This window comes from Lepidochelys kempii, chromosome 23, assembly GCF_965140265.1.
Source record: "Lepidochelys kempii isolate rLepKem1 chromosome 23, rLepKem1.hap2, whole genome shotgun sequence".
Taxonomy (NCBI): Eukaryota; Metazoa; Chordata; order Testudines; family Cheloniidae; genus Lepidochelys; species Lepidochelys kempii.
The window spans coordinates 2852094-2867282 of record NC_133278.1 but is presented as its reverse complement, the minus strand read 5'-3'; the positions used below and the strand labels follow the sequence as shown (position 1 = coordinate 2867282).

At 56.3% G+C, this 15189-nt stretch overlaps 1 protein-coding gene across 1 annotated transcript; it reads right to left on the bottom strand.

Annotated features, from left to right (window-relative positions):
• LOC140902374 (inositol-tetrakisphosphate 1-kinase-like) lies at positions 1-13795 on the bottom strand. The gene is made up of 10 exons (XM_073322391.1): positions 13701-13795; positions 8723-8747; positions 5560-5682; positions 4651-4762; positions 3923-4021; positions 3091-3131; positions 1715-1880; positions 1091-1158; positions 552-714; positions 1-275 (listed from the first exon to the last, which is right to left on the bottom strand). The coding sequence occupies exons 1-10, from the start codon at positions 13793-13795 to the stop codon at positions 1-3; spliced, it is 1167 nt and encodes a 388-aa protein (XP_073178492.1).
• Between the last annotated feature and the right edge of the window lie 1394 nt (positions 13796-15189).

Below are 15189 nucleotides of genomic sequence, written 5' to 3'. Positions count from 1 at the left end.
TCAGTGCCGGGAGAGCACGGCAGGCAGAACGGCGAAGGTGAAGAAGCTGCTCTCAGCCGGTGCCGACTTGGGGGTCTCGAGGGAATTGGCCAGCCAAGGGGCCCTCAGGTTGGTGTCGTGGGTGCTCTCCTGGGCCTTGTCCACATGTGACGCCTGCTGGTGCAGGGAATACTCAGCCACAAGCACCCTGGCCCGGGCCGCCTGCTCGTGGCTCTCCAACAGTGTCTCGATGTGATTCAGGAGGGCTGAGAAGAACTCCGGGACGCCTTCATAACCTGCGGAGGCCACCAAAGAGTCATCCGGGCTGTACCAGGGCGTCCCAGAGCCCCTTACAAACACTGCATGTTAAACAGCTGCCCTGAACCACCCCAGAGGTGGCTGCACCTTGGTGCTGAGTAAGAGATCTCTGCAGCAACAGCGGCCACGCCCTGCCCATTTCTGCTCCCTGCAGCACAGCGCCCCCTAGTGCAACACTGGGGCATAAGAGCCAGCACTGACTGTAGGGAAAGCGCCCCCTGCTGAGCCCCCCTTTTCCTCCCTCGTGCTCTCACCTGGGAAGGCGTTGACGTCTATGACGGCGCACCGCCCCGTCTGCTTCTCCACAATCAGATCCACCCCAAACAGAGAGAGCCCCAGGGTGGAGCGCAGGCCCCGCATGGCTCGGCAGATGACGTTGTCAGAGGGCGGGGTGGGCTCCAGGGTCGCCTCATCCAGCTGGCAAAGGGGCAGAGAGCACCATGGGCTTGGGGGAGTCACTGGGAGGGACACCCGGCGGGGTGTCTCCGGGAAGGAAGCCGAGGAAGTAAGGCTAGCTCTGGGAGATGGACAAATCCCCTCCGCTAGGACAGATAACTCAGAGGGTAAAGCAGCCCCCTAGCGCCGCACTGGGGCATGGGGGACAGTGGCCCCCTAGTGAGCCCCTCACCCCACTCCCTGAGGCACAGCGCCCCCTCAGCTCAGAGCCGCTGCAAGGCTCTCTCCCTCTGCATCTCTAGCCCCCCGGGGTGGATTCGCTCCCTCCCCAGCCTCCCTCTGTCTGCGGCGCTCGCTTATTCTTCCTCTCGGCCTCTGGCCCCATGCCCGTACTCACCTCAGTCAGGCGGGAGCAGGACTCCGGCTTGGAGACACTGTGGCTGTTGAAGAAGATGCTTCTCCTGGCTGTAAGGAACAGAGCGAGGTCGCGAGCCCGGCTCGCCTGGGCTCGGGGTGCTCCCGGGAAATTCCCCAGCCCCGGGGTCCAGAGAGACTCCGGGTTCAGTTGTCACTGGTTCAGAGCCGTGCACTCTGTCGCTGACGCAACTGACGAGCGATGCCCGTTGTCCCCGGCTGGGGATCTGGCCCCATTGACCCCAGTGGGGCAACGGATGGTTGACCCCGGCTGGGGATCTGGCCCTTACTCTGAGGGCGCGTGAATGCTTTTGCACCCCAGGTTGCCCGGCTTGATTCCAGCTCAGTACAGAGCAAACCGGATGGTCATCCGTGCAATGAGCTTGCTGGGCCTCAACCCTGTTTCTCCAGGGACGGGAGCCCGTGGCACCGAACCGCCCCTTCCAGGATTGGCGCTAACTGCTCTCCCCACCCGCCCTGGGCTGCCTCAGCAGGGAGACCGAGGGCTGGAGGGACCACAGAGTCCCAATTCCAGCCCCCAAAGGAGGAGATGGCCCAGGTGCCCCCTCCGCCCCTCCCACACACACACACACACCCACATACACACCTGATTCCCCTCGCGGGAAGTTCTTCAGGGACGGCCGGCGCACCACGAAGTGGGAAGAGCCCACCACGAAGACCTTGAAGAGGACAGCGTCGTGGTTGACGAAGCTCTGGAGCAAGCAGGGGGCGCTCACCTCCCCCAGCCCCTCCTCGTTGAAGATCAGCGCCATCTATCGGGGGCGGGGAGAGCGGAGAAGAGCAGGGTAACGGATGGAGGGGCCTCCATAGGGCGGGGACGTGTCTATAGGGGGCCTCTCTCGAGGGATGGGGAAAGGGGAGGGGCTTCCTTAGCCCCACCCCTTCTAGCCTCCCTCTAGCCCTGGTTGCCATGGCAACTTGCCAGCAGCCAATTGCAGCTGGAACCAGAGGTGTGGCCTGTGAATGGGGCACAGCTCCCAGCCTGCAATGCTGTCTGTTGGACCGACTTGTTGCAGGCGGGGAGTTCCATGCAACGCCCTATACTGAGCCACTGCCCAGCCCCACAGCATGCTGGGAGGTGTGGTCTCATCCAGACACACCCCAGTGGCTGCATAACGAGGACTAGGAGGGTCAGAGAATGGGTGGCAGGGACAGAGGGGCTCAGAAACACAGTCCTGGTGCCTCATACCTCAATTGGTGGGGCTTCCTAGCTGGACTACGTCTCCCATGATGAACCAAGCTTTCCCCTCCTGAGCCACAGTGGTGCATCATGGGAGATGCAGTCCCCCTGAGCAGCTAGCCCGTGGGACAGAAAGGAGACATAAAACAGCTGAACTACAGCTCCCATGATGCACTGTGGGGGCTGAGGAAGAGAATAACTTGGTGCATCCTGGGAGATTGAATTCGGTGCCTAGAGCATGAAGAAATAAAGGTCCCAAACGACAACTCCCATAAAGTACCCCGGCAACATTTCCAAATAGAAATTTTTGGGTGTTGGGCCAAATCTGGGGGCAGGGGGGGGTTCTTTGTTCTTTTTTTTTTTTTTCTGAGGAAAAGTTGGATTTTTCCAGTGGGAAGCAGCCACTTTCTGTGTAGTTAAAAATCTGATTTTTCCAGCAAAAACTATTTAAATGGAAAACTTCCCAGCAGCCCCACTGCTGACCCCACCCTGATCTTTGGCATTGCTCTTGGTGTGTTAAGAGGGCACTTGCCCCTCCTTTCTTACCCACCCACCCCAAAGTCTCCTAGTGCTTTTATACCCACCCCTCAAAATGGGTCAGCTGAGGGATTTAAACCCACGACCTCTCACGCAGCCACCCAGGCCTCCGCGGCTTGAGCTAAAAGAGTAATTCCATTAGCAAGCCACAGTAGTAGGCTGTTATCCTCCCCGTGGCCTAGCTGCTGGAGAAGGAGCTGTAGCCAACCCTTTACGAGCAGGTTCTGGGACACGATGCTACTGACCTCGTGGGAGCTGGGTCCGTGAGCCACCCGGGTTTTGCAAACTGAAGGAGGAAGAGGAGGAGACAGTGGGGAGTGAGATGACTCAGCCCCGCCCCTTGTTCCACCCTGGGCTCTGACTCATCCAACAAGAGCCAATGGGGCTCCTGGGCCTGGAACTTTCTACTCCAAATCCCTCCCCTCCCAGCCGTTGGGGTGTGACAGAAGCCGAGCCCCCCAGCACGTCCCCCAGTCAGTGGCTGGGGGGCTGCAGCAGCTCCCACCTCCTCCCCCAGGGGGCGGTGCATGGACACAGAATAGCCAGAGCACAGGTCTGCCCTGCCCACCCGCCCTGCCCCTTCTCTGCTCTGGCTCCCTTTGCCCCATAGTCAGTGAGGCCCTGAGTTGGCAGTTTATTTGGCCAGCGTTCCCTTAGGTGGGAATGTAAGAACCAGCCCCATCCAGGCGACCAGCAGGATTTGAACCCGGGTCCCCCCGAGCACAAGCCGCTACTGCTTGAGCCAAAGGAGCAACTCCACAAGCCAGCAGCAGCAGCAGCAGGCTGTTATCCCCACCGCACTGCAGCCCATGCTTTGCCCACGGCTCAGCGTGGCAGGGCGAGCCAGGGAGCACCGAGGCCTGGAAACTCATTGCACTGGTGGGATTGCAAGCCCAGCATGGCGGGGTGCAGAGCAGCTCCCTGGGTGTCAGGACAGGTGGCAGGAGGGGACGTATTTTGATTGGTTTCAGGTGCTCTGGTTCATCAGCAGCACCTAGTGCCATGAGGCTGGTTCTCCTCCCCCTCCCCCCCAGGTATAAAGGCCCCATGGATTAAGGAGGTGCTGGGCTCACTCACTTAAGGGGAAGGTGAGGCCCTGCTCCCGGATCCGTGCCACCGCCTCACGCCCGGTCCCGCTATTCAGCTCCACGTAGGGTGGGGAGAAGATGCAGCTGTCTGCAGAGCAGGGTGGGGCAGAAATAAGCGTGGAGTGGGTGGTTTGCATGGGTGTGAGCTGTCCCCGCTCCCCACCCCACTGCGAGGCTCCACCACCCCTCCCACACACACAGCCCTGCCTGTGCCCCCAAGCCCGGCCCCCAACACACACAGCCCCAGACACACGCCCTCCCCCCACAACTCAGCTCCTGCATTCCCGCCCTCCTTGACATCTTAGCTGTTCCATAGAACTGGGTCTCTCTCCCCGCCCACCCCACGTTAGGATTGAACCCCTGACTCCCACACACGGCTGCTGCCTGAGCCAAAAGCCAAGCTCTTAGCCATGCCTCTGGAAGGCGCTCTATGGGGCCCAGCTCCCCTTAGCGGGCCGTGAGTCATCACCGCATTCACACTGGCCACCTTCTCTCTAACCTTGCCCTGCAGGGAATATGGTTCAGAGCAGGGGAATGCTGAACTCTCAAGGCCTAAGCTAATGCTCTGATCACCAGGCCATCCTTCCTCTCTGGTCCGACAGCGCCTCCTTCTGGTGTGTGATTCGAGTTAGGGGACTGCTTCAGTCTGTTCTGGGGGAAGAGCGCAACTGGATATTGGCCACCTGGATATTACCAGGAGACCCCAGAAACGCATACCTTGCTTCTGAAAGTCCTGGAGGAGGCGATAGGATTCAAATCGGTCCAGGAGCAGCCGTACAGCTGGAAATGGGTCAAGGAGGATGATGCTGGAATAGGTTTCCACATAGGTCTGAAGGACCAAAGCAAATGTGTAATTAGCCCTGGGGGCGGGGGAGGTTTAAAGCCGCAAAGCCAGTTAGTGGGTTTGTGTTGATCACCTCGCTGCTAACGCAGGTGCTGTCCAGACTCAGACGTGTCCGAGTGCTTCGTTACGCATTCTGGGGAGCGGAATCCAAAAGGCACTTCCTGTACTAAGGAGCACTGTAACCAGAGCTACCACTAGTGGGAGACAAAGACACCACGTGCACCTAAGCAGGGGACTCGTGAGTATCGGTCAAGAGGTTATTTACCCTCCATATTTGGCACGGGTGCGACCGCTGCTGGAATCCTGTGTCCAGTTCTGGTGTCCACAATTCAAGAAGGACGCTGATAAATTGGAGAAGGGTCAGAGACGAGCCAGGGGAATAAGGACTGCCCTATAAGGATAGTCTCAAAGAGCTCAATCTATTTCACTTAGTAAAGAGAAGATCCCAGTCTATAAGGACCTATGTGGGGAACAGAAATTTGATCATGGGCTTTTCGGTCTAGCAGAGGAAGATTTAACAAAATCCAACGGCTGGAAGTTGAAGCTGGAAAAATTCAAACTGGGAATAAGGCGTCCATTTTTAACAGGGTTAATTAGCCATTGGAAGAACTTACCAGTGGTTGTGGTGGATTCTCCATGGCTGGCCATTTGTTGAGTCAAGGGGGGATTTTTTTTTTCTTTTAAAGATCTGCTCCCGTTCAAGAAGGAATTATTGTGGGGAAGGCGGGGATGGCCTTGGCCTGGGCCACGGAAGATCCTGGTGGAATCTACTAAGTCCTTACCTGGAAGTCATGGATGAGCTGGTGAGACTGGCTGTCATAGCTGGACTCGAGGATCAGGTCAGAGAGTTTGTGGATGATGACGTCAAAGGGGCCCTGCTCACAGAGGGGTTTGGCCAAGTCAATCTGGGACGGGAGGAGAAGTGGAGATTAAAATCCCTTCTTTGCTGGGACCCAGAGCAAGGCTGGGAACCCATCCCAACATTTCCCAGCCCTCATCAGGATGAAGCCGAGACCTTAGGAAATGTTTGGCCAACAAAACGCAGAGAAAGAGAGTGCCAGGGGGTCACCACACTTACCAGGCCTGGGAGACACCCAGGGTCCATCGCTGCTCTGGAAAAGAGACTTGGGATAAGAAGTGGTGAGATTTAATTCCAAAGGTTGTGTTTCCCCCTTCTGTTCTTCCATTATAACCAGCTGTCGGTTTCCTTGCTGAGTCCACCCTCTCCAGTGAGACACCAAAGGACCTTATTTTAGATTTTAACTCCTTTGTAAAAAGTGGCCTAAGAGAGCTCGAAAAGAATTGCTTTAGCCATGGCTTTTACTATTCGAACCCGGTCCCTGGTGGGCCAGCCTAGTCAGAGAGCAGTAGCCACACGCTTCAAAGTGTCTGGAAGACAAGCGCACCCTTGGAAGGGTGACAAATGTGTTAGGTACTAAAGTAGGGTGACCAGATCGCAACTGTGAAAAAACAGGACAGGGGGTGGGTGGTAATAGGCGCCTATGTAAGAAAAAGTCTCCAAAAACGGGACTGTCCCTTTAAAAACGGGACATCTGGTTACCCTGTACTAAAGGATTAATAATTTGGTAGTTGGTTATGAATAAGCAAGTGTCCTGACTTGAGAAATGCTGTTCAAGTTAAAAGTTGATCTGAAAAGAAAAGCGTTGAACGAGTAAGCTAACACTCCCTGGACTCAATAGCTGTTGGATCTGATTATATATCAGCAAACCTGCTTCGGTAGATTTCAGCTGTAATCGCTAACTGGCACGCTGGCAAATTCACAAACGGACCCCCTTTCGTGTGTGCGTAGGCTGACCAGATAGCAAGTGTCAAAAATCGGGACAGGAGGTGGGGGGTAATAGGTGCTTACGTGAGAAAAAGATCCCAACATCAGGACTGTCCCTATAAAATCGGAACATCCAGTCACCCTATGTGTGCATAATTTGGTCTTCCCCATCCTAGCAGCGGATTCCGATCTCGAGGCTATTAGCTCTTCTCGGGGGGCGGGGGGTGATTTCTCAGTCTTTCCTGTCCCCAACTCCAGCTCAGGCCGAGCAGGGATTTGAGCCCTGGTGACGGCTGGAAGGTGAAGCTAGACGAATTCAGAAGGGATCGAAAGCGTGTGTTTTTAACAGGGAGCATCGCGAAGCTTTGGAACGACTGGCCAGGCGTCCTGGCGGGTTCTCCCTCGCTGGCAATTTGTAAATCAAGATGGGATGGGCTGCTGCTTTTCTTTTTAAAGATCTGCCGAAGTTCAAACCGGGATTAGTGCATGTGTGATGCAGGTCAGACTAGGCGGGCACAGCGGTACCTTCAGGCCTATGAATGCCAGGTGCATGCCCCTATTTGCTGGGCTATTTGCTGACTCTTGTGAGTGAAATTCCAGGCCTGAGGCTCCCTTCCCCAGGAGATGTTTGGGTTTGGCAAGAAAACTTCCCGCCCCGCTCTTCTGACAGCGTCCTTTGACTTTCGACCCTGCGGTGCCTTTCACCTTTGGTCCCACTACCCTCAGCACCGCCAGGAACCCAGTTGTCGCCAATGAACACAGACATTCTAGGACCTGCTGAGCCCCTGCAAAGTAATACTGCAGCGTAGTGGGCAAAGACAGCAAGCAGTGCGTCCCTCCCCAGAAGTGGCTGCATCTCAGTGGGGCGGGAGTGATCTCTTTATAATCAGCTGCCCTGCCCCACCCCAGAGGTGGAAGCCTTTCAGTGGCAGGGCGGGGGTGGGAGGGAATCCTCCCCAGGCCCGTAAGTTTGTAAATTATTCTGATCCTTCACGCTATCTGAAAGTTGTGATGATTCATCACCCGAGGGAGGGGGGGGAATGACCACACACCAGCGAACAAAGCACCCATCTCTTCCACGCCCACCCGAGTTAATGCCTTATTGACTCCGTACCATATTGGTCATCCTCACCCAGTGCCACCCAGAAACGGCTCTCGCTTTATCTCTGTGGACTTTGCCAGCTGCTGTCAGTTTAAACCAGTTCTTATTGACAGACGGGGCCAATCCCAGCGCAGGCAAACAAAGACGGGCACTTAAATCCTCAGCCCCTCTGCAGAGGGAGGCGATGGGTTCTGGCATGCTCCATCTTGGGTGCCCATCAGCCTGGTATCCAGGCAGCTGGGCCATTGACCTATTCTCCCGCCCCCGCTTGATTTTTATCACCTGTCCTCTAGCCAGCTCTGCGTTGCTCTGAGCAGGGCCAAGAAGACCCGGGGTGGGGAGCGCAGGGTTGACCCCAATGCGTTGCTAGGGGGTGCTGTAGGGAGCAGAGCTCGGTAGGGAGGGCTCTCTTCCCTCTGAGTCCCAGCGCCCCAGCGTGGTGCATGAAGACCGCAGTAATTCCCCTATAGATATCCAGACCCCCTAGCACAGCGGTCTCCAGACTTTTGAGGGTCACGACCCCCCTCACCCCATCTGTGCCCCCCAGGAGCGGGGGATGCGGGCAGGGATTAAGGGGGCCAAGGCTGGAGGCTGGCACAGGGCCGGGAGCAGAGCCAGGCTGGGGATGGGGCCAGGAGTGAGGCTGGCTGGCGCTCCCTCCCTGTCCCCCCCTGCCTCCCCCGTGGGGGCTGGCCCCACAATTTGGGGACCTCTGTTCTAGCACAACAACTGTGCAGACCCCGACTCTGCTCCCTGAAGCGCAGCGCCCCCTAGCGCCAGCATCCTGGGTCAGCCCCACCATGCCCTGCGGCACCACCCTCTCCCCGGCACTGACTCATCTGCGAGTCACCCACGCCCCTCCCTATAACATCAGGGTGTGCCAAGGTCTCCCATCCAACCAGGCCAGACCCAGCGTGGCCTGCTGGCACATGGCCAAAGTTCCCGGTAGCAAACCTCGGGGTGACAGCTTCCCATATAAGACCCGCTCCTCCAGCATCCCCTGACCCCCGCCCCCATGCACACCTCTGCTCCCAGGCCACCCATGGCTCAGACTCACCTCAATGACTTCATAGCCTCGTTGCCTGGGCAAACAAAATAAAGAAAAACCGAGTCAGGGATTTGCACCTGAGCATTATGCTGAGAGAGGCAGCAGGGCCCAGTGGTTAGCCAACAGGACTGGGGGTCTAGGGGTCACAGGATCAACCCCCCCACCTTTGCCACCGACTCCCTGTGCAGACTTGAGCCAATCACTTCTAATCGCTCCCTGCCTCAGTTTCCCCACCTGTGAAACGGGGATAATCATTCTGTCCTTGCCTACTTAGATCTAGAGGAGAATATGGCACCCTTTTACCTAAGGGGTGTCATACTGAAAGGTCCTAATGCCTTTGATCCAACACCAATCACAGGCCTCGCTGGGCTGAGCTCCCTGCTTCAGGCTCAATGGGAGGAGGAATGAAGCCCCTCTCTGGGCTCAAGAAGGCTGCAGGCGCCGGGGGCTTACTGCCCAAAGCATGGCAGGTCAGTGGTGTTTTCCCTGGGCTGCAGGTTGCGGGATATCTGCCAATGGAAGTCACTGCGAGGATGCAGAGAGACGCTGTTTCTTGCGCACAGGACCTGCTGGAGAGGCAGACTTGGGAATTTCGGTGCAAGGAAGCTGCCTGCTGCTGTTTTGACCGTGCTCAGGAGACCAGGACTGTGTGTACATTTCTTGTAGATAAACAGGACGGTGCCAAAGAACACACCTGCTTTGTAGCACCACTGTCTCCTCCTAACAGAAGCGACTCTGCAAAGGCTGGGAACACTGGCAAAACGGCGTAACTTTAAACTGGCGCGAGCCCCTGCCTTGAGACGTATGTTTGTTTAAACCCGTCTTCTTTCGCTTCAGCTTAAATCAGAACAGGTGGAAGCTAAACCGAACCTATGTGGCTCTTAAACAGGAACCGGAGCTTTCACCCTCGGGTTTGTGCTGCTTTTCCTGGAGCAGCTTCGGAGCCGAATTAAGGTTACCCTTTCCCATGAAGACAAGGCCTACACGCTCTGGGGCAAGATTTCGGTGGGCATCTGCAAGGACAGTCATTTTGGAATAAAACTGTCATAGAATCATAGACTATCAGGGTTGGAAGGGACCTCAGGAGATCATCTAGTCCAACCCCCTGCTCAAAGCAGGACCAATCCCCAACTTTTGCCCCCAGATCCCTAAATGGCCCCCTCAAGGATTGAACTCACATCCCTGGGTTTAGCAGGCCAATGCTCAAACCACTGAACTATCCGTCATCGTTTGAGTTCATTGCGCTATCAAACTAGGAAACTTTTGTGCTGACATCAGGGGCCATACAAACTTGCATGCAATTGACAAAAGGTGTGAGTTACCACTGATTTTGTTATTTCAGTGCAAGTTTGCATGTTGTATGTGTCTGTGAGCACCCGGCACAGGGGGGCCCTGATCTCGGTCAGGGTCTGGGCAGCACCTGGCGTGACAGGGCCCTGATCTCGGCCGGGGTCTGTGCAGCGCCCGGCACGACGGAGCCCTGATCTCGGCCGGGGTCTGTGCAGCGCCCAGCACGACGGAGCCCTGATCTCGGCCGGGGTCTGTGCAGCGCCCGGCACGACGGAGCCCTGATCTCGGTGGGGGTCTGGACAGCGCCTGGCGTGACAGGGCCCTGATCTTGGCCGGGGTCTGGGCAGCGCATGGGGTGATGGGGCCCTGATCTCGGTTGGGGTCTGTGCAGTGCCCGGCGCGACGGGGCCCTATCTCGGTGGGGTCTGGGCAGGGCCTGGCATGATGGGGCCCTGATCTCGGCCAGGATCTGTGCAGCGCCCGGCGCGACGGGGCCCTGATCTCGGTGGGGGTCTGTGCAGTGCCCTGATGTCTTCTGTGGCATCTAGGCAGTGTCTCGCTACACATAATAAAGAGGGACTTTCATTCCTTCTCTATACAAACATCACAAGTCGATGCCCTCGAACCTGCTGAGACAGAGAGTGAGGGAGAACAGGGGAGGGAGAAAGGAGAGGAGGGAAAGCCAGAGATAAGGGAAGTGGAGAGATAAGATAAGGAGCGAGGGAGGGCTGGGCCTTTAGTGTGCCAACCCTGAGAGGCTTTAACCAATACATGCAAGGGAGGTGCCCTTAGGGTGAATGATCCTGTGATTCATGCTGCAAGCATGGGATCACGCACATCACTCCGTGCCTCAGGTTCCCCATCTGTAAAATGGGGTTGATAATCCACCCTTTGCCTATTTAGATAGTGAGTGCTTAGGGGCAGGGATTATGTCTCACTTTGGTGTCTGGACAGCACCTGGCATAGTGGGCCCCTGATCTCAGTCGGGGCCTGTCCAGCAACCAGCACAAAGCGGCCCTGATCTTGGTCGGAGTCCGTGCAGCACCCGGCATGACGGGGCCCTGATCTCGGTCGAGGTCTGGGCAGTGCCTGGCGCGATGGGTCCTGATCTCGGTTGGGGTCTGGGCAGTGCCTGGCGCGATGGGTCCTGATCTCGGTTGGGGTCTGGGCAGTGCCCGGCATGACGGGGCCCTGATCTCGGTTGGGGTCTGGGCAGCGCCCGGCACAATCTCACTTGGTGCCTCTAGACTTTGCTGCAAGTCACAGAATGAATAAGGCTCCTGAAGTGCTTTACAAACCGTGGTCCTGATCGATGTCAATGGAAACGGATCCCAGCAGCTCTGGATCAGACCCTAGGGCCAATCCCCCGACCCACCCCGACATCAGCCGAGGGCAGCTTGTTTCCCCTTACTTGCTGGGGAAGCTGGCTCTTTAAGAGGGTGATGGCTCCAGGCAGCCTGCTGCCCAGGTGAAGGGAATGAGCCCAGGAGGGGGGGAAGGTGTTGCATAAGGTGGGAGGGAGCAATTGACGCAGCAGCAGACCTGCTGGGGGACTAGAAGGGCAGCCTACGCGGGGGTGAGGTTCTGAGCATTCAGGGACAGGGCTCTGAGTCTGGGTCTGGGGGCGCTAGCTCGCTGTGAACGGACAGAGAGAGTTGTGTTGTTTTGAGCTCTCTGTTAATTCAGCACAGTAGCTGGGAAACCAGCCCCCGTCCCCGCCTGGGAATCTGACTAACCAGGGAAGGAAGGGTAATGGAGGCTGTAGAGGGGTCCCGAGGCCAGACCACAGTGGGCCCGTTTGGGCCCTTGTAGATACATGAAACATTTGTCACAGGTGGCCAGAAAGTCCCTTTGCTTCCTAGAGTGTAGGACGCTAGAGGCAGCGTGGCCTAGTGGACGGAGCACTAGACTGGGCGGCGGGAGCCCTCGGTTCTAGGCCTGCCTCTGTGAATGGGGGCAAGTCACTTCCTGCCTGCCCCATCTTGTGCCTTAGTTTCCCCCACCTGCCGAATGAGGCTGATGATATTAACTTCCTTGGTAAAATGCCTTGAGGTGGCAGGGTTGGCTGGAACTCAGAGCAGCGTGTGCTGGCCAGTTCCAGATTTCCACCTCAGTGAGGCAAAGGACCAACTGATGTTGCAAAAACACAAGCCGGGAGCTGATCTGAACCAAAAGGAAGCAGCTCAACCCCGCGGAGCCAAGCAGGAGCATCGCCCCAGCCAGGATGTTAGGTGAGAGCCCTGGGGCCCAGAGCGCGCACCATCTGTTGTGCGAAACAGACTTGGGGCTATTTTAATTCTGGCAGCTGGAATGGGGGCGGGAGGGGAAAACACAAAGAAAAGTCAGAGTGAAATTCACCCCTGTGCTGGGAGCCTAAATGGCACCCCTTAAATCCGTCCCAGGACTCCTGGGTTCTTTCCCCAGCTCTGGGTTGGAAGTGAGATCTATGGAGGGTGGGCTGGGTTAAAGCAGGGAGCAGTTTTATGGGGTACGCATTATCTAATGGCCAGGACTTCTGGGTTCTTTCCCCAGCTGCCGGTCGGGAGTGTGATCTATGGGTTAGAGGAAAGGGGGCTGGCAGTCCGGACTTCTGGGTTCTTTCCCAGCTCAGGGAGGGGAGTCTAGTGGTTAGGAAGAGAGAGGCTGGCAGCCAGGACTCCTGGGATCCCTCACCAGTTTAGGAGGACTGTGGTCTAGTGGCTAGAATTAAGATTCTTGGGTCTTATCTCCAGCTCTGCTACTGACTCGCTGTGTCCCCTAGGGGCCCTTGCCTCTCTGTGCCTCGGTTTCCCCATCTGTAAAATGGGGATAACGATAGCGACCCAGCTCAGAGACCCTCAGATGAAAGGCACTACGTAAGCATCAAGTATTTTATATGATTTTAGCAACTGAGCTTCCGTCTGTTCTGTATCACTATTACAGATCCCTGTGGGGCGTAGTTATTGACTAGAGATTTAATCGAGGGCCCTCGGCCAACGCGTCCAATCTTCTACCCCCAGCTAAAACAGTAATTAATGCTTAGTTCTTAGGGTTCAATGAAAGCAGGAGGATGTGGGAGCCATTCCCCTATAAAGGTCCTGGGATAGTTACACTCAGCCATGAGCGATGCTCCCCTCCAGAGGTGTCTGCATTTTGGTGGTGCCGTGCGGGTGTTGCTTGGGGGCTCGTTTCGGACATAATGCAACCTGGGGGTGAGGCTAAAAACTACGGCGCGGGTACAGACCCTGTAACTAGCATGGCTAGGGTAGGCAGCAGCTGGGGTACTAACCTTGGATATGGGAAACCTGGTTTCAAGTCCCCTGCTTGGCCCAGATCCTCAAATGCATTGAGATGCATGGGTGCGACTGGAAGTTAGGAGTCTCAGTACCTTTGAGGATCTGGGCCTAAGCCATTCCCAGTCCCAGTTTCCCCAACCGTACAGTAGGGATAACAGTCCTGCCTCCCAGGGATAAATACGTGAAAAGGGGGTGTGGAGCTCAGACCCCGCAGCGATGGTTGGGGGTCAGTTAACCCCACAGCTAGATGAAGGCTTGAGATGCAGAGCAAGAGGTTTAGAAGCAGAAAGCCAGTCAGACCGGTAGCTGGTGCAGCCATTTTGCCCAGTCCCTTGTGCATGCCCTGGGCTACCTGCCCCCTCTTTTTGCCCTGCTCCCAAGGATCTCCCAAGGCGCTGAGTGCCAGAGACTCTGTCCCTTACCTGCAGAGATCCTCAAACCCCTGGAAATTCAGTTTCTTTTTCTTCTTGTCGTTCAGGCAGTAGCCGATGCGTTTCCCTTTCCTCCAGCTCGGCATCTTTTTGCATCCGTCTCTTTATTTAAAAAATAAATAAATAAACCAGGCCCCACACCTCTCAGTGTGGAAATCTCCCTCTGTGTGAAATGTGCAAATATTGTCTCCTCTGACTCTGGGCCTGTGCCCTCTTCGATCCGAAAGCACCAGCCCCTCCCCGAGTGGCAAAGTCCTTTGCGAGCAGGAACTGGGCAGGGCGCACACAAGGTGGCAAATTCTATCTTCCTCTGATCAGCTGATGCGCCGTAAATATCAATCCGTGTTGCTTAATAACTCGTGGCCAGGAGCCTGTTACCTGAGCCTGGTCTGGGGCTGATTGTGAGCCGTGATAAACGCCGCAAAATGCATACTTCGCTCCAGACCTCTGGCCTGTGATGCCATTGGGTTGGTTACACCCCGTCAAACTAGTGCCTTGCAAATGCTGACGCTGAGATTTCTGCTGAGCCCCCACCCCAGAAAGCATCCCTCAGCCTTGGGCCATCGAACACCTGATCTCTGGTACGTGCATCAAATAGGGGTCTCCCTCTTTCTGTGCGTCACCCGGGCCGGTGCTCAGATCATATTGCACCAGCAGCCAGGGAAGAAATCTAGTGGTTTATTCCCCTCCACACACAGGTGGAAATTTGAGCAAGAGGATATGCGTGGAAGTCCCAGTCTCTTCTGCATTTAGATGCAGGAAGATCAAAAGCTGCTTAAATTGGTTCAGGGGAAGATCTCAGAGCCCAGCTCACCTCCCCAGGGGCTGAATGTGTGAAAATCTCTCCCCTCCCATGGCTGCCTGCCACTCCAGTCTGAATCGGACTGGTTCACAGCCCCTCTCTCTGGCTTGCCGGGGTCTCGAGGGATAAAGTCCTGCCTGAGGTTTAGGACACCTGCGTTCTAGTCCTGGTTCTGTTACTGGCCAGCTGCGTGTCCTTGGCCAAGGCCTGTTCTTGCTCTGTGCCTTGGTTTCCCCACCTCTAAAAATGGGAGGGGTGTTGGGATCTACTGATGGAAACAAAGGTTGGACAATTCTAATCAATCTCTTTACTTTCCCTGCTCTCCCAGGTTCCCCCCGTTTTGTGATGCCTGAATTTGACAAGAGCCCTCCCATGCTCCGCCCCCACCGTTCCAGTGGGGCTGGGGGTATGACCCTCAGTGCCACCTCCTCTTGGCCAGGGCTGGCTGGCCAGTAGAGATCCCCCATCAGCCTGCAAATTGGCAAGCCTGCCCCTAACCTCAAGATGCAGTTGCACCTGGCTAACGTTGACCGTTGTCTGGCTGGGTGTCTCGGGTCCCTCTCCAGGGAGAGAGGCCTTTGCCTTGGATTTGCCATTACAAAATTTATAAAATCTCCCCTCCACTCCGATTATAAGAACATCGGATTTTCACTGCTGCACGGGGTAAGAACTCATCCT